We start from the raw sequence: 23,529 nt of genomic DNA, 5'->3' as shown, positions 1-23,529 counted from the left end.
ATTTATTTAAGAGCTGAAAGACAATAGCTTAGAGGGTTTTTGATGCATTTCGCGCCGAAATGTAGGAAATTGTTTTGAAACGTTGCTTTATTCCAAAACCAAAACACGCTTTTCTTGTTTTCATTTCTATTAATGCGAAGAACGCTGCAAAAATTTAAAAATCCAGAAAATGAGAAATGAGCTGAATGACGTAGTTTTTTCGAACTCAATTTCGGGGAATCTCTTATTACTATCGTTATCAATCTGCTTACTCGTATTTGATCTTATAAAGGAAAAAAAGGTTTGGTTTTTGAATTCAAGGAAATAGTTGTATTTAAGAAAATAATTTATCTAAAAAAATTAAATTAAAACAAAGTAAGGTAAGTAAACAAATAAGTTGGAAAGAAGAAGAAGTTTTGTAGCACTCACAAATTACACGTTTCAAAGCTTTTATATCAATAGATATGAAACGTTTATTATGTTTATCACTTAGCCATTAGTTAAACAAAAGTGTCACTTGATTTTTTGGGACATTTGTATTATTGAAATTCATGTTTGAATCTCAGTTCTAGAGCATCCAAAGCAAATTCACTACAAAAAGTAGATATATTTAATTTTTTAAGATCTTTTGTATTCAACAGAAAACCAATTTTGAAAGAAATTAAATGAACGAATGGATCGCAAGAACTTGATAATTTCTTCCAAAAAGTCTGTTTAAAAATATTGCCTATATTTTAAGATTTAAAAATGTATACATACCTCCAAAATAAGTTCTTCTCAAAAATTTAAATGCCATTTTATTTGTCCAAAAAATTAGATTAACCTATTTTTATCGAAAATCATTTTAAATTTTGTCTTAAAAATATTTTTGGTATAAGCACAAAATAGAGAGCTTATAAATATATGAACATTTTACATTTAAATTTCGTAAAAAATGGTGTCCCCTTTCTGAAATATCAAGTTTTGTAAACAAAATTAGTATTTTATTAAAAATAAAAAAAATACATTTTTGATCATAAAAAATCATCATCAATTTGATCATTGACACGAGCTCGAACAGAAAGAGAAGAATTTTGAAATCTTTCTATTAGTTCTTGAGAAATCTTAAAAACAAAATAAAGATTTTGTTGAGGGGTACCCTTCTGGAGCAATACGAAAATATGTTTTTGTTGTAGAAAGAAGCCAAATTAAGAACTGAAAATTTTGAGAAAGCTTTAGAAAATTCACATGTTTGAACCAAAAAATTTGTGTGGGGACTGCTGTTATTTTTTGTATTAATGATGAAACTCCCTAGACTAATCAGCTGAAAATCTTAATTTCAATCAGAAATTGTTTGGACTGTAGGGGCCAGGAAAGACAGACAGACGGAAGGAATCGAGGTACCCACTTTTTTCGACTTCTCTACCGTCGTAATGTCATATTTGATTAAAAACTCTAGTTTGAAATTCTTTACTAATGCAAAACTTGCTATGTAGTTCCTATATGTCGCAGTAAAAATCACTTCAATAAATGTATTAATAAAAATGAAGGCTAGTTTAAGGAATTCAAAGGCAACTTAATATAAAATTGATGATCTCTTATTCAAGGTTTCTTCTTAAGAACATGAATATTTGCTCTTTTTCTTAGAAACAATTTTTATGAAAATAATTTAAAGCATGACTGAAGTTTTTTCAAGTTCTAAATTGAGCGAAAATAAAAATTTAAGTTGTTTTTGACAGCAAACCACTTTTTGGTGAATGTCGTTAAATTACTAATAAATCTTTAAATGAAGTCTTTACTTATACAACTTAACTGTATATCTAAGCTTATTGGCTCATATGATCCCCCCTGGATCGTCAATTGGTCAAAAGTTGATGAATTAGTGCTGTGTTTTTGGAATTGGGCATTCCTCTTTTTAGACAAATGCGGTCTGATACAGGATAGATTGGCAGTTCCGTTAATCTACCACGTCAGACGAAAAAACCGTGGATAGGAGACTGCCGTACAATCGGGACGTCGTGGCACAAGGTGGAGCGGAGCTCCTTCGGTTCAGTAGGGCTGTGTCCGAGCGGGACCGAACTGATAGGGCGAAGCAGGAGAACCAGTTTTGGTGGCTTCAATCGGCACTTGATAGTGGGTAGTCAGGATGGGGTTTAAGGCTTAGCCGGCTTACATACTTGTTTTATAGTTTTAGGGTTTAGTTTTAAGTAGAATAGGCATGGTGGCACAAAAAAAAAAAATACAAAAAAATAAATAAAAAAACAAAAAAAAAATAAAAACAAATTTGGAATATAAAAAAAAAATTTAAAAAAACATACAATAAAAGACAGTAAAATATAAAAACAAAAAACTTTAGATTTGCTCCTGTGGTTGTTCTAGTTTTAAGTAGTTTATAGGTAGAATAGGTAGTTTAAGTTAGTTTTAAGTTTTATATTAAGGACCTTATTTTAAGTAGTTTTTAAGTAAAAAAAAAGAATCTTGATATTAGTTTTTTCAAAATTTTCTAATAAATACAGAAATAAATAAAATATAAATCGACGTAAAATAGATCTTAGGGCCGACAGGCATTAGTATTAAGTGTTATAGTTTAACTTAGAGTGTCCGTATGGGACCATTAAGTTAGTTGTAAGTTATGGATAATTAGGCTAGTTTTATGAATTCTTGTCTAGCTGTAAGATAGGTTTAAGAATGAAGAAATAAAAATGAATTTAAAAAAAAAAACACACAGCCATCTCTAAAAATCTTTGATTTGGATTCTGGGTACCATGAAACGTCAAGAAATGTCAAAATTTTGAACATAAGTGAACATTTGAAGTAACACAAAACGAACAATCAAGGGAAACAAAAATAATTGTATACAAATGTAATAAAGGAAAAGAGAGAAAATTGTTGATTTCGCCAAGATCTCTTAACCATTTTCTAAGGCTCATCAGTTCCGGTTCAACGAACTTTAAAAAAACGTATCAGTTTTGCGTTAGCATGGCAAAGTCCTTGCCAAACTTCTTTTTTATTTGTTAATTTTTATCTAATCAGAAAAATTTTTGTATTGCAAATAAATAAAACAAATACAATTTTCTGTTTCAACTTACATAATGTATGTATCTATGCGTTTCGTTTCTATTTAAAATTTTTAATCAATTAGAATCAATAAAATGTCAATTTCACATTTAAACACTTTAATTTCTTCTCCGACGAACTCTTGATATTCTCCATGCGTTTGGTTCTTCATATTTATTATACAACGGTTCAAGACGTTGATTTTTCTTAAACTTACTAAGCTTAGTCGGATCGGAGAATCTAAAGAATGAGGAAGCAAATTCAACGAGCCACTTCGGATCAATTGTGGTCACTTCGCGCATGTACTCCTTGGTTGTCTGAACAAGTTCATGATAAACAACCCATTCGGGTTGTCGATTGAATAGCGCACTTGAAGGATGAATATACACAACTTGTGAGTCAACCAAAGTTCTATAACCTTCTTGGGGATCTTTTTTTGCGGCATTTCGGAAGAAACCTGAACAAATTGCCTTTTGTATTCGCACAGTATTTTTACCAGCCGAGACAACGTCCAACTTATGTCTGTCCATAATACCCAACAACTGTTTGCGTACATCCTGTGATCGTTTGAGGGTTCTTATCTGGACAAAATTCTCGTAACACCAGGCGTTCGAAAATTTATTATTTTTCCAACTGTTATAGACAGCCAAAAGTGTCAAGTGATCACCTTCGGCTTGGTTGAATTTAGCTTTTTTTTGGTCGGCCAATGATTGCTTGTCCTTTGGTCTGTAGAATACGTTTTGCACACTCAACATGGACACTATAGTCAGAATTTCATCTGAGCATTGCAGGGCCACCGACATAATTAGCATTTTGGAGAGATTTGGTTCAAGGGGGAATTCAGCCATTCGTCGACCTAGTCGTGTAAGAAGACCTTCATCATCGAGTGCCGAGAGTGAATGAAGTTGCTCTAGGGCCATTACCAATGATTCTACTGGAGGAGCGTCCATAAAGTCAAAATGCAGTAAATCGTTGATACCCATAGTTTTAAGCTGCAAAACAGTAGTCGCCAGATTGGTACGCTGTATTTCCGGAACTGGAGTTGGTAACATTTCATCACGATAGGCACGTTCTGTGTATAATCTGTAGGTCTTGCCAGGACCGGTACGACCAGCACGCCCTGCTCTTTGTTTAGCAGCTGCTTGAGAAATTGGTGTTACCACCAAAGAATCCATTCCGGTTTTTGAATTATATACTTTTTGTTTCACAAAGCCAGGATCTACGACATAATATATTCCATCAATGGTGAGAGATGTTTCTGCAATGTTTGTCGCAATTACAACTTTGCGACTTCCTGCCGGCGCAGGATCGAAAATTCTAGTCTGCATTTCTGATGGCAATGCAGAGTAGACTGGCAGTATTATCAATTCAGGTACATCCGGACCGAGGCTTTTCATGCGTTCGTATAGTATCTCACATGCTGTATCGATTTCCTCTTGACCAGTGAGAAACAGAAGAATATCGCCTGGTGGCTCTCTTAGGTGAATTTGCATTACGGTTATCAGCGATGCATCAAGGTAATCTGTTTCGGGTTCCTTTGTGTATAGGACTTCAACAGGGAACGTTCTGCCAGGAATAGTAAATATAGGTGCTTCAAAGAAATACTGAGAAAACTTTACAGCATCCAAAGTTGCTGAAGTTACGATGAGTTTCAATTCTGGACGTTTTTGAACAGCCTAGAAGAAAAATATGTTATTGATAATTAGTTATATTTTGTCGATTAAAAATTGCAATTTACTCACAGTTTTAAGTAAGCCAAAGAGCACATCAGTGTGAATCGTTCTCTCGTGAGCTTCATCCAACATAATAACTGAGTAAGACTTTAAGTCGAATTCCATAAGACACTCACGTAGCAGCATACCATCTGTCATGTATCTAAAAAGAAAACCGTTTTTTTATCATTTTGAACTCAGATTACAATAAATAAATAAATTAAATTAGGTGGTGCAACAGCTTCTAGAGAACCAAGGTGGAGTCTCTTACAACTCCCAACCATTCATGTGCTCTAGTAATTTCAGGGATGGAGCGGACCTAGCACTTTTCAGACAAGAATTACACTCAGAGGATTTGTCAATTTTTCGGTGGCACTAGATACATTCCCACCTGATAAATTCACTAGTTTACAGTACACCTGTTGCCAAAGAGATTTTAGTTGTTGCTACACATGATATGATATTTTCAAAAATATAAAAATATAAAAGATTTGTGTGAGTTCTGAAAAAAATCGTTTTAAAGCTTTTTGGTGATGTGTAGACTTTGTAAAGTGACGCATTAATGATCAACAATAGTCAGACATCATGGTCTTATCCCAGAAACCCTGGTAGCGCTCTTCCATGACGCGTAGGTCTTGATGCATACGCTCTCCCTGCTTTTTGCTCATATCTCCTAAAATTTCCGGAAACCTGTCCAGGTGACTGTGGAGGAAGTGGATATTTATGCTCATATTGCACCCCATATTTTTTAACTGTAGCAGAAGGTCTTCTACGAGTTCAATATAATTTCCAGATTTCTTATTTCCGAGAAATTTTTGAATTACAGAGACGAAAGCTGTCCAAGCCTTTAGTATTTACTCAGTCATAGAATTTATAAATTGGGTATCTTTCGTCAGCTGTCTGATTTGGGGCCATCAAAAATACCGGCTTTAATATTTTCCATAGTGACCCGAGGACATTTTTGTCAGATTAAAGCAAAACAGTTAATCTCTTTATCTAGTGATTTAACAAGCTGTTTCATAATACCCAGTTTTATATGTAATGGTGGAAGGATAATTTTGTCACGAGCTACTAATGAATTCTGCACTGTGTTTTTCTTTCCAGGCTCCATATTTTCTCTCAAGTGCCATTTTCTCCTTATCCAATGCTCTTGCTTAGCTCTACTGTCCCAAAGACATATAAAACAGTTAAATTTAGTGTAACCACTTTGTTGACCGAGAAGAATGTTCACCATTTTTAAATCGACACAAATTTGCCAATTATGGTCATTGTATTTAATTTTGTTCAAGACTAGCGAAATGTTAAAATATTCTTCCTTCAACTTGGTACTGTGGGCAATAGGTACCCCAGCATATTTGTTTCCATTATGTAAAACAATACATTTAAGGCTTCGTTTTTAGCTGTCAATGAATAAACGCCAGTCTTTTGGTTCGTATTTTTTAAGCCCATTTTTAACAATAAGTTTTTAATATCTGAACAAAAGGTAATATCGTTTTCTTCGAAAAAATAACACCGTAATTCTTTATCTCTCTCACGATAAAAAGTTATTTTACTATCTGAGAAAGGCACATCTTTGTCATTTAATCTTGATGCTTGCAGTTCTGAAGCTTGTTTAGGCAGACTTAAATCTCTTACAAGATCCTTTAACTCCTTTTGGGAAAAGCATTTGGACTCATTTGACATAGCTTGAAAATCAGTATCATTTTGTGATTGGCTTGGTCCTTCAATGTCTTGTTTTAAAGGTTCACTGCCCTGGACGTTGAACACAACTAGTACTTGGGTACTGCCATTTAGCTTTAGCTCGATTTTTAGTGTTTAAACTGTTTATATTCAAGCTACAAAAATAACAGTCTTCGAGATGATTTCGTGGTTCTCGCCAAATAGTCGGTGTTTCAAACTTGAAGGCACTTCTTTTACCACTTTTCCATAATCTTAAATATTCTACACACGACTTACAAACACAATTGGGAGCCCAGCACTTCTCATTTTTATCGAAAATACTCAAAATAGGTATTTTTAACAAACTCTTATATAACTTTTTTACTGGGTTATTTAAACAACGTCTTTTTGAACTACTCATGACGCAAAAACTTGAGATAATAATCTTAACACCTTAAAATACGTCTACTATCGATTAATATACAGGCTTCAATGATAAAAATCAAAACCAAAGTCACTTAAAATATTTGAACGGTAAACTACAAAATTAGCTGCAACAGACAAAAATATATATTTTGTAGACCAGTGATTAATTGATAAGGAGCTTTTCATTTCGTTCAACTTACTTTATGACAGTTTCAGGACTTGTACAATCTTCGAAACGAATTGTATAACCCACTTCTTGTCCTAGTCGACAACCGAATTCTTCTGCGACGCGTTTAGCCACAGACATTGCAGCAACACGACGCGGTTGTGTGCAACCAATTTTCCCACGAGCAGTAAATCCACATTCAGCCAAGTATTGTGTTATTTGAGTAGTTTTGCCAGATCCAGTCTCACCAATGACAATAAGAATTTGGTTGTCAGTTACAGCCTGCGAAACATAATTTAAGTCTTTATTTTTTTCAAATTTATAATCTCTGTACCTTAATCAAGTCATCTCGAAGTTTATAAATAGGAAGCGATTGTCGTTGTTCAACAAGTGTCATGTCTGTTTTCTTTCCAAATGACGACTTTTTACCACCAATAACGTGTTTTTTCCACTCAGGTACCTCAACAGGAGCTAATCCAACACCACGAACATTGGCAGCAAGGGCGCGACTATCCTCTACAAAAGCGAATCGTTAGAAAACAAAATAAATCAATATGGTAAACTTACCTTCTGGTAAAGGATCAATCCAGTTTTTGTTTAAACTTGTCGGTATTGAGTCCATTTCTTGTTCACGTTGAAGCATTTTTTGTTCTCTGCGCTCCTTAGCCAAAGCCGACTGCATCATGGCTGCTTGTGCTAGTGAACCATCGGGGTTCTTGACGATTCTAACAGGTGACAGATCATGCAAAGCTCTTCCGTGGCCTGCAAGAAATGGTGGCTCTTCTTCGACTATTTCGATTTCAATGTCAGCTTCATCATCTTCGTCTTTTGGTAGCAAACTAGAATACATATATGTCAACATTATAAACTTGGAACAATTGGACAAACACAAAATGTCAAAAACTTACCCAGTTTCTTCATCAAAATCGGGCAACTCACTGCGGTCTATAACTCCCGAGGAGATCATTTGCTTGATTTCCCATCTTTCAGGGCTGGATATTCGGGTAACCCTTTTACGACTTTCGTCATCTTCGTTGTCAACATTTCCTTGCAATTGTAGCATTGATGTTCCACCAATCGGACGATCTGGATTTCGATCTCTTAGATCTTGATCTTTAGTTGGAGCATGAGACAAAGGATTCAAGTCTTCACCAGAAACTTGATCGACTTCCTTCATAGACAAAGATACCTTTTGGCCGGTAATCGATATGACCTTGACTTTAACCATTGAACCTCGGTTCACTACTTCTGTTACATCAGTCACACGGCCCTCCGAACGTAATTGTGATATGTGAACTAGACCTTCCCAACGTTTGCGCAAGCCAAACAATTGAACAAAACACCCAAATGGCACAATATTTGCCACCTTAGCTGTGTAAACCTTTCCAGGCTCAGGGTCATCAGGCATTGGAGTTGGACTGCGTCGCTTTTCCCTTTGCTGACTCCGATCTCTGTCGCTTCTTCTATGACGATCTGTGGATCTCGAACGTCTACTTCTATGGCGGTCTCTTGACGAGCTGCGGCGCGACTTTCGTTCTCTAGATTTATCTCTATTTTTGCTCTTTTGGTTTTTATCGCGGGATCGACTGCGCCTGTTCCTCGAACGGCTTCGGCGTCGATCTTTAGATCTACTTCGGTTTCTATCTCTCGATTTACTTCGCCTACGATTCCTCGACCTACTCCTCTTCCTATCTCTCGACCTGCTTCTTTGTCTTCGGTCTCTTGACTTACTCCTGTGTCTCTTTGCTCTGTCTCTTGAGCGGCTTTGTGATTTTTCACGCGTGCGATCACGTGAAATGGATCTGGTTGTGCTTCTGCGTGAAGATTTTTTCTCAATCTTTGTTTCCTTTTGTTTTGCAAGGTTACTGGGTGCTAACGCTTCCAGTTCTGCCATAGCATCGTCCACAATTGTGTCCGTGTTATTCGCTTCGTCATTTTCTTCCTCGTCTTCATCATCCTCTGCATCTGATCTAACTTTTTCATTAGGAATGGCAAGTCCAGGGAATAGTTGAGTCAATTTGCTTCTTTTGTCACCCACTATATTGGTTTCCACATCAGAGTTGTCTGAAGGTTTCATCAATTGAATAATACGCAGCAAATTCGTAACAAAAGAATCTGGAAACTCTGCCCCATTTTCAAGAAGAACTTTTTTAAAGGAATCGAAAGTCCTATTCTTTTCAGCCAAATCGATTATGAACTCAGCTGGAGAAAGATTAAAAAGCATGTTTCAATTTATACGTACATACATTAATGTTTGAAAACAAGAAAAAACTTACCCAAATCTTTGTCGTTGATGCCTAAATGGTTGTCTAATTCCGTGCAGATTTTCGATACCAAGGAAAGATGTTCTAGAATCTTTAATTCATCCATTTTAAAGGATAATTTTCCTTTAACTTTCAATAAAATAAAAACGTTTTGTTTAACGCTGCAAATGCAGCAAAACTTATTATCAGAAATTTAGTTTTGTCAAACTGACATTTAATGACATTTGCGTTAAAACAGGGATGTTGTCATAATGGAATCCATAAGAAAACAAACAGAAGCCCCGTTCGCGTAGCACAGTCAAACAATGAGTGCGTTCCCTTTTTGATCTAAAACAATAGTTTTTTATTTTATTATTACTGAGCGAAAAATCAAATTTGTAATATATGAATTGAAATTAAGTTTTAACACTAACCGTGTTTTTTTGGCATTCTATGAATAGTAAGTAGAAAATTTCCAAGAAAACCCAATAGATTTTTGTGTTTAAAAAAGTGTCGATAGTTAATTCCATACATTTTAAAAGATTTTAAATGTTCAAATTGTTTTCTTTAAGTGAAAAACTAATTAATTACTCGACTTTAATTTTGTATTTAAAATAAAGGGGCGACTTTCCATTACCCCAGCACGAATTTCCTTTTGATTTTTTTTACAGTTAGATAGGGGTCTCAATAGAACATTAAGAAGAAGAATAGAACTTTAAGTCATAAAAAAAAAATTTCTTTTTCGGACTTAACCCTACTTTTTTGTATTGCATTTTTTGAGCCTAAAACAAGTTTTTTTTAATTGATAGCACGGCGTACTGATAGCTAGGATTTGGGGTGGTTGCGAGTTTGGGTATATGCAAAGTACTTTTCCATTTGAGCACTAAAATAAAAGAAATTACCAAGAAAAAAAAACAAGTATGGCAACACTGAACAAAAAACAGGGAAGAAATGTCAAAATCAACCATTTTTGAGTGTTTTGTATGTAAAAAAGTGAACTTTAAAAATTAATTAAAAATAGAAATATGGCTGAAACACATACACGCTTCAGCTTCGGCTTCGTCTGCGTTACGTTAGGCTTGCTTCGAGGTTGCTTTGAATGACATTTCTATTATTTCATCCCTCCAAAGAGCAAATATATTGTTTGTTGACATTTTTTTAATGCTGATGAGCTGTCAGACAAAGCAAATGTTCAGAAAATTGAACTAGAGCTTCCGTTTGGAGTCACATTATGTTACATTACATTCTTTTTCTTACGATTGTCAAACAAAACGTGAGGTCGAAGCTAAATTGTGATAGCATGCATTGAATTCCTATGGCTGAACTCGTAAACGTCAGGCGAAGCCGAAGCTGAAGCGTGTATGTGATTCTGCGTGTATGTTTCCTCACTCTAAAATTGCTATAGTTATTATTTATTTGCACATATCTATCGAATAAAAAAAACCGCGAGTCGAAATTCGTGCTGTGGTAATGGAAAGTTGAGCCAGATAAAGTTTTGAAATGGATTTGTACGATTGAATTCTTGAAGACTTAAACATCAAGTAAACCATTCATCAAATAGGAATACACAAAGTTTTTTCGACACTAGAGGTAAACATTTTTGTTTAGCGGCATAAACATGAAAAATGAAAACTTTAAAAAATTTATTTTTTCACTATCACAAGAATAACAACAAATCTTATCTTTTTTGATCTGCCAAATATGTTTTTTTTAGTGTGTTGTCGAAATGAGAGAAAAAATAGTGGATTTATATAAATATGAGTTTTATAGTTGGTTTAATAGTTGCGTTTTCCAACAATACAATTTAACAGGGCGTTAATCTGACCATTAAAGTGATCAGTGCAGTGCGTCTAATAATATGGCCAGGGACTGTATATACTGACAGCGTAAAATTCAACAAAATCTAGATCAATTTGTAAGTGCAACATTTTAGTTATTCATTAATCTATGTACAAATTATATAAAACCAAGGAGAGTGTTGTCCAGTATTAAAACAAATTCCATCAATTTAGTACTCCGAGTCCCACTCTGAATTAATAATGAGGCTATGTGTCGCATGGAAATAGTACTGACAACCATACGTCTCTCTAAAATAATTAGCCATGAACTTCACTTTAACCTTTATTAACTTCCCATGGGAAGATATTGCAATATGTACGATTTGTCGAACTGAAAATTTTGACATTTCTAAAAGTTTCAATTTCCTAAGAGTCGAAATAAAAGATTTTTAGAAAGAGGTCGGTGCATATGTACGTTCGTTCGTACGTCCGTACGTTCGCGACGTTTTTTCGTTGGCCATAGCTCAAGAACCAGAAGATATATCGACTTCAAATAAATTTTGTTATACAGATAATAATGCAGAAAGATGCAGAAAGGGCTCTGAAGAAAATTACGTGAGTGGTTTTTTTCACCATATCAGTTTAAAAAAAAGGTGAACATTTTGGCTAACCTTAAATATCTTACGAACAAATGACGCTAGCGAAAAATAACGTTTTTAACATCTGGTAAAATTTTGAGTAAAATCGATTTGACATTTTTTTTTTACAAAAATTAAAAACTTAAAAGAAGATTTAACAAAAGTTGGTAAAATGATTTTCGACCAAAATATCTTTTCAAAACTTTGAGATATTTTCTTTAAACTACGAGTACTTTAATCTTTTAAAAAATATTGTTGTCAACATTCAGTAAAATTTGGAGAAAAATCTAATTGACAGTTTTTTTTACAAAAAATAAAAACCTAACAAAAAAACAATACTAAAACTTCGTAAACATTTATTTTCGACTTAAATAGCTTTTCAAAAATTAAAAATAGTAGTTTTTTTTTATAAAAATCCAACAATCCGTTTCTTAAAAAAATCAGATCAAATCAAAATCAAAAAACATTGTTGGTAATTTAAGAAATTTTAAGAATAATTTAACTGACAACTTTCTTAACCTAACACTAAAACCTTCAAACTTTTAAGCAAGAAAAATCGACAGACGGGATGGGAAGTTATCGGTGTCGACCCACAGCCTTTTTTTAACCTTGGAATTAATACAGTTAACTAAGGCGTAGTTAATACAACTCTTTTAGACCCCTGGTATGACTGACGCACTTACCATAACGCCACAGGTATTACTACAACGCTTACTGATTATTCTTAAGAAAAAGTCAGAGAGGATTAATAATTCTTTAGATATAAGACGAAGCATAAATAACAAAAACTCCCATACAATTAGTATGAACAATTTAAAGATATTAATGAGCGAATACTTAATCTTAAAATCTCTAACAAAAATGCTAGTTGCTTTGAAAATTGAGAAAATTTCAATTTTTTAAATCAGTCATGGTGTTAAGGGGTAAAACTATCTGTTGAGCTAAGTAAAGTTTTTGCTTTAAATTACGTCAACCCTAGGTTATAATTGCAAATATTTTAAAAATCTTTCGTGTAAAATTCGGGATATTTTTAAGTCTGGATAATTTCCATTTATTCTCGTGTAAAAATAACTTGGTCGTTTTTTCCAACTTTTAAATATAATCTCTTATGTGGTATAAATGTACATTCTTCAAAAAATTCAACTGATATACCCATACCTACAGAAATGCTAATCAGTTTATAAAATAAAATAAATTGGGTGGCGCAACAGTCCGTTGAGACCTAGGGTCTAGTGACTAACAAATCTTAACCATTTCGAGTACAGTTGTCATTGATAGAATGGACCTACAGTTTTAAGTCGCATCCGCACGGCTAATTTGAGAAAGCACTTTTCATGACAAAATAACTCTTGGAGAATTTGTCAATTCCTCGCAAGTACCAGTTAAAAAAATGTTAGATGGCATAGGCAGGGATCGAACCTAAGACCGCTGACATGACAGTACATATGTACATACATACACTTATTTATATTTCTTTCAGTATGGCTAAAGCCAAATGAATAATTTAAAAAAAACCTGCTCCTACAGTCAAACAAAGAGAAGGTAGGGTCATGGTCTGGGGATGTATGTTGGCTGGTGGTTTTTGGGATGAGGTTTTTATTAAAGAGGCAATAACTCATTTAGACTAAAGCGCTGACAAAATCGCACTTCGTTACGCATTTAGTTTTTACAAGGATAACGATCCCAAACACAAATCGTTTACTGTTCAGCCGCAGCTACTATATGGTCATCGAAATACCACATCAATCCCCGGATCTTAACCCCATTGCACATATCTGGGATATTCTTGAGTGAAGAGTAAGAGACATACCGTTAATTAGAAGTGCGAGTTGAAGAAAATTTTCATGGAGAAATGGTCCCCTATTACCACCAAACAGGCAACCAATTTAGTAATTTCGGTCCTAAGTAGAATAAAAGTTATCGAATCGAATGGAAGCCCACGAAGTATTTCAAGTTAAGACAAACATAAAAGTCTGCTATATTAATTTCGTCTCATGACTTTTGCGCGATAAATTTAGTATTTTGTAACTGTAACTTTCCCGTTAGTTAATAAATTGTCCATTTTTGAGAATACGGAAATTTCTCAGGTCTTAAAAATACAAACTGGTCATTGATATAATAACTGAAGCGTTTGGATGAAGAAGAGGATAAGTGACACGTATATTTCGAGATATGAGGACTCAAAGTCTTTTGTACAGAACTTTGTGTGAGTTAATATTAGAAAATGTTGATAAACAAATAAAACAAGAAAAATAATAGCTTTTTAAAAATGTGTTTAACCACTGCGAAATGGTCTATGTTATCCCTAAGAGCAAGGTGTAATAAAAATCTATCATAAACAACAGCGCATCAAATCAAAGTTTTTAATCAATTCCATGCTATAATTGTTATTCGCCACGTTAAAAAGTTATATAGGAGATAGGGAAGACAAATCTTTTCTGCCCTGATTATTTCAATTTTATTTTATCTTTTGTCATTTTATTTCCAAAAACCCTAATACTAAATAAACTATCCTTTCCAGTAGATGGTTATTTAGTTATTCTTATACATATAATAATAACATATTAATGAATTTTGATTTTTAAAATACAAACTTTAGTTTGCTATACGTGTATGACAAAATAAGTAAAGGTTTCAATAATAGTAGAAGGTTAGACAATATATATATTTCATAGACATAAGCTAGTAGATACACAGGCATATTGTAAATCATGTTCTCTTAACCCAAAATATCAAAAACTTCCTCGTATTCTTCAACCAAAACACACCAAACCCCACTCCTACTGCCATTATTGTTAATTCAACCCGTTTAACGTCATCATGACTTCTAACTTGAAGAAAAATTATTGTTCAAAAGGGGAAAATCCATCCCCCCGTTTGGGGGTTCATCTTTATGATCAAACATCCTCCAAAAACGGAAAGCTCAACATAATATTTGTTATTCTCATTCCACTTGCACTTACATTTACATCTACATTTAACACACATAGTTTAAGGCAAACATAATATCAAGCTTGTTGCAATTGAATCGGTTCGTTTGCAACCATTATCCCAAGAACTAAGAACCAGTTTTTCAATACATTATATGAAAGTTTTATCTACGTCATTACTTCCAGGCCCAGATTCTGAGCGAAATTCATCCAATTCCAAAACACTTTGTTCGATACTGGACAAATGAAGCTGGGACTAAAACTTTATCATTAAGTATAGTTTAATAGCCATATGGTTGGGAAAAGACTTTTTTAGTACTAAATAAAGTACTCTAAATTTGTACTTGGGACATTTAGGAACTATATATGGCAAGTATTGTATTAGTAAAAAATTCGAACTCGAAATTTTAATCAAATACGACATTACGATAGTCGAAAAAAGTAGGTCCCCTGATTCTGTCCGTCTATCTATCTGTATGTTTGTCTGACCTAGCCCCTACAACCCAAACCATTAGATCAATTGACTTCAATCTTGGAAATAAAGGCTTTAAACCAATTAGCGTTTGGCGTAGTCCCCATACAAATTTTTTAGTAAAAAATCAAAATTTCGAATTTTCTCAAAAACGAACCTATAGATTTGTACTAAATTGTCTCTAATTTTTTTTCTTGACTTGGCTTCTTTCAACAAGAAAAAACCTTTGTTTTTATTGCTTAAGGTAAACCGATAGACATTTTTTTTGTATTTATTGGACACGCACTTAAAGGGTTATGAATACCCTTAAAATAATTAAACACAGTGTGAGCAATTAGAAATAGAGGATATGATTAGAAAGGAGGTATCGATGTACATTGATTTTGAATGGATGAACTTTGTAATGAGTGGGAAATATTGAGCCTGGTAAAGCATTCAACATTCGTGTAGTGCGGCTGCAAAAGAATCCCTATACTTAACAGTACACCCGAAATTGGGCTCAAGGGTCAACTGATGAACATTCCTAGAAGTAGGGGTATTATGGTTGAATTGTTTGAGGGGAGGCATATAACTAGCTATTTCTCTAGAGAATTTTTTGTGAAAATATCTAAAAAGCAATGATAAGCATGAAACCTTGCGGCTGCGGTGTTTAAGAGTAGAAAATGTCTCAGTAATAAAACGATCGCCTATTATTTCCAAAACTCCTTTTTCAATTCTATCAAAAAGACTTAAGTACCTTATTGGAACACCAACCTACCCTTATTTTGTTTTTAAGTTTTCTCAGAACTACAGAACAGGTTAAGATATTTTTTTTCTGAAAAAGATTTTATACTGTCTTAATCATATTTAGTGACCAAAAATGTTATACTTTTTTTTTGGATTTAAAACAAATAATATTAGAATATTATTTTTCAAAATTCGATATCTCAGAAAGGGGTCAACATTTTTTAACGTGATTCAAATGCAAAATATATATTTGTAAGCACTAAATAACTGCTTAAAATATTGATTTAAATGACATTTGAATATGTGAAGAAAATGTTACTTTGCAGGTACATTTTTAAATCTTAAAATACTGGAAATATTTTTAAACATACTCTTTTGATACATGATCAAGTTCGTGCAACCTAGTCGTGCATTTTATTTTTGATACTGTTCATCTCAGCTGTCACTTTGAAAAGAATTTTAAAAATTTTTCATTGTCAGCCCCGTCGATAGAAGGGAGGGATGGGGGAAAACCTCCCGGTTCCGGGATTTTCCAGTGCCCCGCAAAATTGAAAACAATGAGAATATACTCTATATTTGTCATCAACATACCTATTTTTACTTATTTTTAGAGGCCCGAAAATTTAAAATCATTCATGCTTTCGCAATCGGGCCCCTGTTTGCTTGTTATCTGCCAATCTATCAGTCACAAGCTTGCCGATCTGGGCCCCTATAAATTATTAGAGTACATTTTTGTTAATATTTAATTGTAAATTGGGCAAATCCTACTAGGGGACTAGGAATACGAGGCGATGGCAATCTTATTGGAGAGCCAAATAATAGTAATCTTTGGGCATTTTAGAATTAAATACTTACTTCAGGACCACTTGGAAAAAGTAAGAATATCACAACAGGTGAACAAACGTTTTCAAGTCCACTACCTTTCCGTTGAGATTCAAAATGAGTTTATTAAAATTTGTGCCCAACATGTGAATTCAGCTATGTATTTTGATGGAGAGTGAAAACCCCAAATAATTCGCTATTATTGTCGATGCAACACCCGATTCAAGTCAAGTGGAACAAAACACATTTATTTTGCGATATCTGCGCTTGGAAGAAAATGTGATCACCATGCAAGAACGGTTCTTGAAATTTGTCGATTGCAACAAAAAAAAACTGGCACCGCAATACCTGATTTGATCTGCGAAACATTGGCAAAGAACGGAATCCTTTTAGAAAACTGTTGTGCACAAGGCTATGACAATGGAAGCAATATGAAAGGACAGTATAATGGTGCACGAAGTCATATATTTATACAGCATGTGCTTAACTTGTGTGGAGTCGATTCAGCGAAATGTTGTACTGCCGCAATCACATTTTTTGGAGTTGTTCAAAAGTGTTTCAACTTGTTTAGCAGCAGTGCCCAACGATGGGAAATTCTTAAGAAAAATGTGCCCGGATCCCTTCACAAACTTTGCGATACCAGCTAGATTTGAGGCAGTGAAACCATCTGAAAAATCTTAGAACATCATTAGAAGCCTTAAGTGATATTAATTTAACTGCTGAAGCTCGAAGAGATGTAAATGGTAATATGTAATTTGAATGCGTCCTGATGTCTTCGATTTGTTGCAAGGTTCTTAGCGCTATAAGTGAAAGAAGTATCATTCTTTAAACCAGAAACATGACTATTGACGTGAAATTCGAAATCTTGACAACTTGATCTCCGATTTGAACTTTATTCGAAACGGATGGGATCAAATTTATCTGAATGCAAAGGAGTTGGTACTGGATTGGTGGATTTTTGAGAATTGTTCTCATCGAACCGAAAAAGGCAATTAAAGAGACATTTTGAAGAAAATCGAGGAGCCAGACAACAAATTGAAACAGACGAAGAAATACCCGTGAGATTGATTTGATGATTAACACTTTATTTTCGGTTCACTTTGCAAACGAAAAATTATTATTTCCGTTGATTCCAACTAATTTCATGCTATTCGTAATTGAGGTTAGAATGTACCATATCAGTAGGCATGAACTTTGAAAAAAATAGGAAAATAGATTTTCCCGTCCCAGGTCCTGAATTAATCTCGACGGCCCTGTTCATTGTATTGCGTCATTATTTGCTTACGCTTGGTTCATACTGAAGTTCAATATTAATTTTTTTTTAAGATCAGTTGCATATTGAATTCAGTCGGATCGATTTGTACCTATGTCATTTCCAGTAAAATCTTCTGATTGCAAACAGTTCAACAAGCAACACCGACAAGCTTCTCAATTTTAAAGACCTATGTCTGGTTTAGAACAAAGTAGATACAAATGTCATTTTTTGAAATACTTCTTAGTAATTTTTTCGACTTCTCTGTTGTCTGTTAATGATTTAGTTTTTGCTAAAGAATTGATATTGGACACTTTTATTAATAAAACTGTATTTTTTTTTAAATTTCAGCTTTGAGTTTAAAATACCAACTATTTTAGTCCAGCCAATTAGACCAAAAAGAACTTAACATCGGAATGAGAGGTAGTAAGGTTGAAATTTTATTTGTTATCCTTTTCTTGTTCCTAACTTTGTGTAAAATTTCTCATCAAATCTCGTGTCTGCATCATGAGTTTTATAAAGCCAAACATCGCAAAAATTATAGACAAAACATTGTGGTTTTCATTGCCTTTGGTGTTCCATGACTTACGACGTAGACACGATCCTTTATACACAAAGTTAAGAACACCAAAAGAAAGGTATGGCTCAAAATCACCAAGGTTGCAAATTTCAAAATTGGTTTTATGACAAAAAAAAATTGCAAGCTAAAATTATGACTTTTAGCTTATACTGTTTTAAAATTTTTATATTAATAATATTTGATATTGCAGCGCACAGAATTCTATACATTATTAAAAATATTTTTTAGTATTAAATATCTTATAAAAACTATCATTTTGCGAACGTTTTTCTAAGTTTGATAAAATCAACAAGAATGAAACAAAGCAATAATTTAAGCTTTGATTTATAACATGGGTGTATTATGTATCTATGTATATTAAATAAGCTATAATAAAAACAATACATACAAAATCTTCTTCAAGGAAAATACGTCAAATAATGTCCGGGAACGCTCCCGAAATGACCGTTCACGAAATGAAAATGAAATTTCGAGTCGTAAAAAAGAATTTCATCAATAATTAAATGTAATAAATACGTTCACGGAATGACAGACTATTGATGTACGCTCTAAGAATAATGAAAAGAAAGGTAGGTACTTAACATTTAGATATTATTTATTTGACGAAAAATACTCTGACAGCCGGCTTTGTTATTGTTCTCTTCCTCGACTGTCGTTTGAAACAAAATGGCTTAAAATTATTTTTGATCGATTATCGATCTGTTCACTGAAATGAATGGTATTGGACAAACTATTTTTGCATTAAATAAATAATCTTTTAGTATCGTCTCTAAAACTACATTTTGTATAAAAAATACGATGAATTGAGTAATGGCCGGGGTTAAATACCTTAAATTTTTCAATTATATTTTGGACTTGTTGTTGAAGATTGTACATAAGGCCGCGTTACCGAAATGATTTTTTATGCGTGTATATTGATTTCATTTAAAATTCATCTTATTAATAAATTATATTGTTTGATGGACACACAAAACTGGTTAGTTTTACTATTTTCTTAATTTTTTTCCAATTAAGTCAAGATTTAAGGCATTAAACTGATGGCAAAGCCAATGCTGCAACTTGGTGATTTTGAGCCGTATACACATATTTTTATCTTACTATCCTCATGTTATAGGACTAATGGTGGAGATGTTATCTAAATACGATAAATAGCTATCAGAAATGCTAATTCGAGGGTACTAAATCAAATGCACAATATAAATTTCTATTGAAAGGCGTTTGCTCATTATCGCAATAATAACAAAATGACGCTCAAATCTTTGTAACATCCCAAAGGAATGTTATTGTAATGGGCCCGATTTTTCAAATTGAAAATTTTGACATTTCTCGATGTTTCAAGGTCCCTAGGGTCGAAATAAAAGATTATTAAAAAAGATGTCTGTGCGTGCGTGTTTACGTACGTTCGTACGTTAGCGACGTTTTTTTCATTGTCCATAGCTCAAGAACCAGAAGAGATATCGACCTCAAATAATAAATTTTGTTATGCATATAATAATGCAGGAAGATGCAGAAAATTGCGTGGGCGGTTTTTTACCATAGCAGTTTAAAAGTTTAAAAAAAGTGAACATTTTGGTTAACTCTAAATATCTTACGAACCAAAACGCTGGAGAATTAAATTAAATTTTATATAATATATTGTAACGCGATACTCAACAAGTATGTTTTTTTTTTAAAATCGAATTAACATTTTATTTATAAATAAAAAAAAACTGAAAAAAAATGTTCACCTCGAAAATTTTACGAATTCAAATGATTTTATCTCCAAAACAGTTGTGTGCAACGAAAAATAACGTTTTTTAAAATCTAATAAAATTTTGATAAAAATCGAATTAATAGTTTTTTTTACAAATGATAAAAACCTAAAGAAAAAATTAATAAAAGTTGGTAAAAATTGATTTTTGGCTCAAATATCTTTTCTAAACTTTGAGATATTGGGTTTAAACTACTTTATCTATTGCTGACATATTGTTGTCATCATTTAGTAAATTTTTTTTCAAAAAAAAAAAACAATACTAAAACTTGGTAAAAATTTACTTTCGACTAAAATAAAAATATTGTCTTTAAACTTTTTTTATTTCACTGAAAATATTGTTTTCGATATTCAGTAGTTTTTTTTATAAAAATTGATGCTCTATTCTTGATATCTCTAAAATTAATTTCATTCATCCAATTTGTAAGAATCTAAGAAATTCTACTAAAATTGGTAAACATTTGTTTTCGACTAAAAATCTATTGAACAAAACTAGATTTTCAAACTAAACTATTTCTTTATATGAAAAATATTCGTAATAATTTTAAAAGTTTTAGGAATAATTTAACTAACAACTTTTTAACCCAACTCGAAAACCTACAAACTTTTAAGCAAGACAAATCGACACACGGGATGGGAAGTTATCAGGGTGGGTCGCATCCGAGCCTCATTTTTAAATTTCTAATCTGTACTTGTAATAAGATACACCTACATTTAGAAAGTAACTTTGCCATCACTGGCACTATTTCATAATGTACGTTCATAGAGGTTTGAAGTCGTATCATTCATGTCCACTGTACAACACTGCAAGCAACATTTGAGTTTTACTCGTTGCAACACGAACATGTTTGGCTCAGGATGTGCTTGGTTGTAGTAGTATGAATATTTTCCATTTTCCCATGGCCATGGCTTGAAGTTGTGGACTGAGGACGTGAGGACGTGCGGAGCTTGTTGTTTTGTTCATTCTGTGGATGAACGATTTTGGATTTGGTATTTGGTGTGCTGGTGCTAGTGCTAGTGTTGATCAAATTTGTATCTTATATTTTACATCTCACTCAAGTCCAGCAGTTGAAGCGAAGTACATATTTCTGTGCAAGTGGAAGTTGTTCCGCAGCGATTCAGTTGAACGAGTGCGTTTCTGGAGTTCGGAGTTGTTTTCTTGTCGTCTGCGTCTCGTAGTTGTTGTTCGTTGTGCTTGTTTGGGAAATAAATGTTGAAGTTGTTTGTGCTTGAAGCACCTTGTTAAAGAAGAAGAAGAAGACGTAGTATCCAAACGACTGACTTTCGGAAATAGTGAGTGTAGGCCGAGATTTAAACGGATGTTGATGTTGATGTGAAAAATTTGCTATTTTAAAGTGCATTTTCGCGGAAGCTTTTAATTTTACCTACTGACAAAATTTAAGTGCTGCTGACCAAAACATAACCAAATAATCCAGCTGCTTTGGATGGTTAGGGTTAAGGCTTAGGGGTTGAGAGCAATCTCACACATATGTGCGACGACAAGAGTACCATCTATAAGCAACTGTGTGTGCGTTTGCTTTAAGGGATGTATGGATGAATTACTTTTACCTATATCTATATATGTTTGAACTCGGTTGTCGTCTTATTTGATCCCTCATCATTGTCGCATCATTGAAAGTGAAGCCCAAAATGAACTGATATAGGTACCTGCTTCTGCTATACGACCAGATTTCCGAATTACGTTGGTTCTGTTTGTTGTTTTTCGTTGTTTGGCAAAATGAAAACTCGGTATTAGAAGTTCTTTTTTCTTATTTCATGTCAATCATATCTCTCATTGAAATTATTATACATAAATATATCAAAAGTTACTGAAAAAATATGTATATTTTTTCTAGTTTGTAGTTTTATTTACCGTGTGAACTTCTTTGATTGAGAGATACATTTTAAATTAAATCTCAGTTCCGAATTCCGACCGATTTGCGAAAAAGTGATGTGTTTCTTGTCGACGACAACGACGACGACGGTTACAAAACGGTCTTGCATCATAACAGAAGGAATGGTGTGAATACAACGTACATTATACGTATTATTCCTACATATATATTTTGTTCATACATATAAAGGCTTGTGGTCTTGGCTTGGATAGGTGTTTTTTTGCAAGCAGAGTACTTATACTCTTGTGTGTGTGTGTGTAGCTCATCGTTAATGACAGGTAACGGTGGAAAATAAAAGAAAAGAAAAAAAACGTCTGTTCCTAAAATTTGTATCTTCAGTGACGTGCAGCAGTGAAATTAAAAGTGCAGATTCTTAAATATCTTCGTTGTCTCCGTAGCTGTCCTTTGGTTGTCCTTCGAGTGAGTGTATCTTTAAGGAAGGGAAAAATCAACCTACTTCAAAATGGCTCTCTCTAAAAGGATTAAATGCTTTAAATATCTGGTCTACAGTTACGTCGTTTTGCTAACGGTAAGTGAAAGTATAAAATTAAAAGTTACGAGATATTTCTTAGATTCGCATAGAAAAGATTTACACATTTAACCAATCTAAGGAGAAAATTAAACTTTTCGCAATATATTTTGCATTCGATAACACTCACACTCTTTTCGGATGATGGTGCACTCTCTCCTTTGCTAGTTGACCTAAATTCAGAGCTTGCATGCACGTAAGAACAAACTACGTAAAAAGTATCTATCATGTTGGTTTGGTTTGTCACATCCATAACTATATATTGTTTATATGTACAAAACTACCAAGTGTCTATGTACATTACTCTACAAAATATTCCTGTTCCCTGGCCCTGCATGCTGCACTGGCAATAGGGTTACCGTCACTCAAATCTTCTTATCAATTAGACAGTGTGTACCTATCTAATCACTTAAAATATATTTTTCTATCTATTAAAGGTATCTTAAGAACTTATTTTAACCGAGAAGCTAAATCAACTGAAAGTGGAATGCTTATTGTATTTTTATATAATGTAGGTACCTATTATTGGTAAAGATACAAATACACGATGGACCTAATAAAAGTGATAAATTAATGAGATTTTATAAAAAAACTAAAATTAAAGCAACTAGGTATTGCTTGAATCTCAATGTTTGAGGAACAGTTCAAATAATTGTAAGCAATATAAAGATATCCAAAAATCTTCAATCCAATTTGTTTTCTAGTTTATTTGCTGGTAACCCTTGTTGGCAATGTAAATTTTTTGGGTCCTACCCGAGGGTTTATTCACGTGAGAAGTTCTCGGACTTCTCTTGGTGCATAGCAATAGTTCTATACCAACTACTTCAGTAAATGAAATGCAGTCCATTCGACTGCATGAAATTATAACTGGTCAGAAGTTAAAGTTTTCAGGCAACTAAAAGTAGGTATCTTACAATACTCACTCACTCTTCCTCA

The 23,529-nt window shown here is 33.4% G+C and overlaps 2 protein-coding genes across 5 annotated transcripts in view; one reads left to right on the top strand and one right to left on the bottom strand.

Annotated features, from left to right (window-relative positions):
- Window positions 1–2,925: 2,925 nt before the first annotated feature.
- Window positions 2,926–9,450, bottom strand: LOC129952183 (ATP-dependent RNA helicase DHX8). The gene is made up of 7 exons (XM_056064647.1): window positions 9,255–9,450; window positions 7,887–9,180; window positions 7,546–7,817; window positions 7,313–7,494; window positions 7,013–7,260; window positions 4,758–4,890; window positions 2,926–4,691 (listed from the first exon to the last, which is right to left on the bottom strand). The coding sequence occupies exons 1-7, from the start codon at window positions 9,346–9,348 to the stop codon at window positions 3,135–3,137; spliced, it is 3,780 nt and encodes a 1,259-aa protein (XP_055920622.1). The 5' UTR covers window positions 9,349–9,450; the 3' UTR covers window positions 2,926–3,134.
- Window positions 9,451–21,234: 11,784 nt separating this feature from the next.
- The window catches only part of LOC129952199 (tetraspanin-18-like), a 100,106-nt gene continuing 97,811 nt past the window's right edge, over window positions 21,235–23,529 (top strand). The window contains exons 1-2 of one of the 4 annotated variants that reach the window (XM_056064675.1): window positions 21,236–21,918; window positions 22,026–22,593. In XM_056064675.1, the coding sequence (XP_055920650.1) occupies window positions 22,528–22,593 (66 nt within the window). In that variant the 5' untranslated portion in view covers window positions 21,236–21,918; window positions 22,026–22,527. Of the gene's footprint in view, window positions 22,594–23,529 lie in introns of all 4 variants that reach the window. The other 3 variants (XM_056064674.1, XM_056064677.1, XM_056064673.1) reach the window with 3 other exon arrangements.

This window comes from Eupeodes corollae, chromosome 3 (assembly GCF_945859685.1).
Source record: "Eupeodes corollae chromosome 3, idEupCoro1.1, whole genome shotgun sequence".
NCBI classification, from domain to species: Eukaryota; Metazoa; Arthropoda; class Insecta; order Diptera; family Syrphidae; genus Eupeodes; species Eupeodes corollae.
This window is presented reverse-complemented; position numbering and strand designations above follow the sequence as displayed.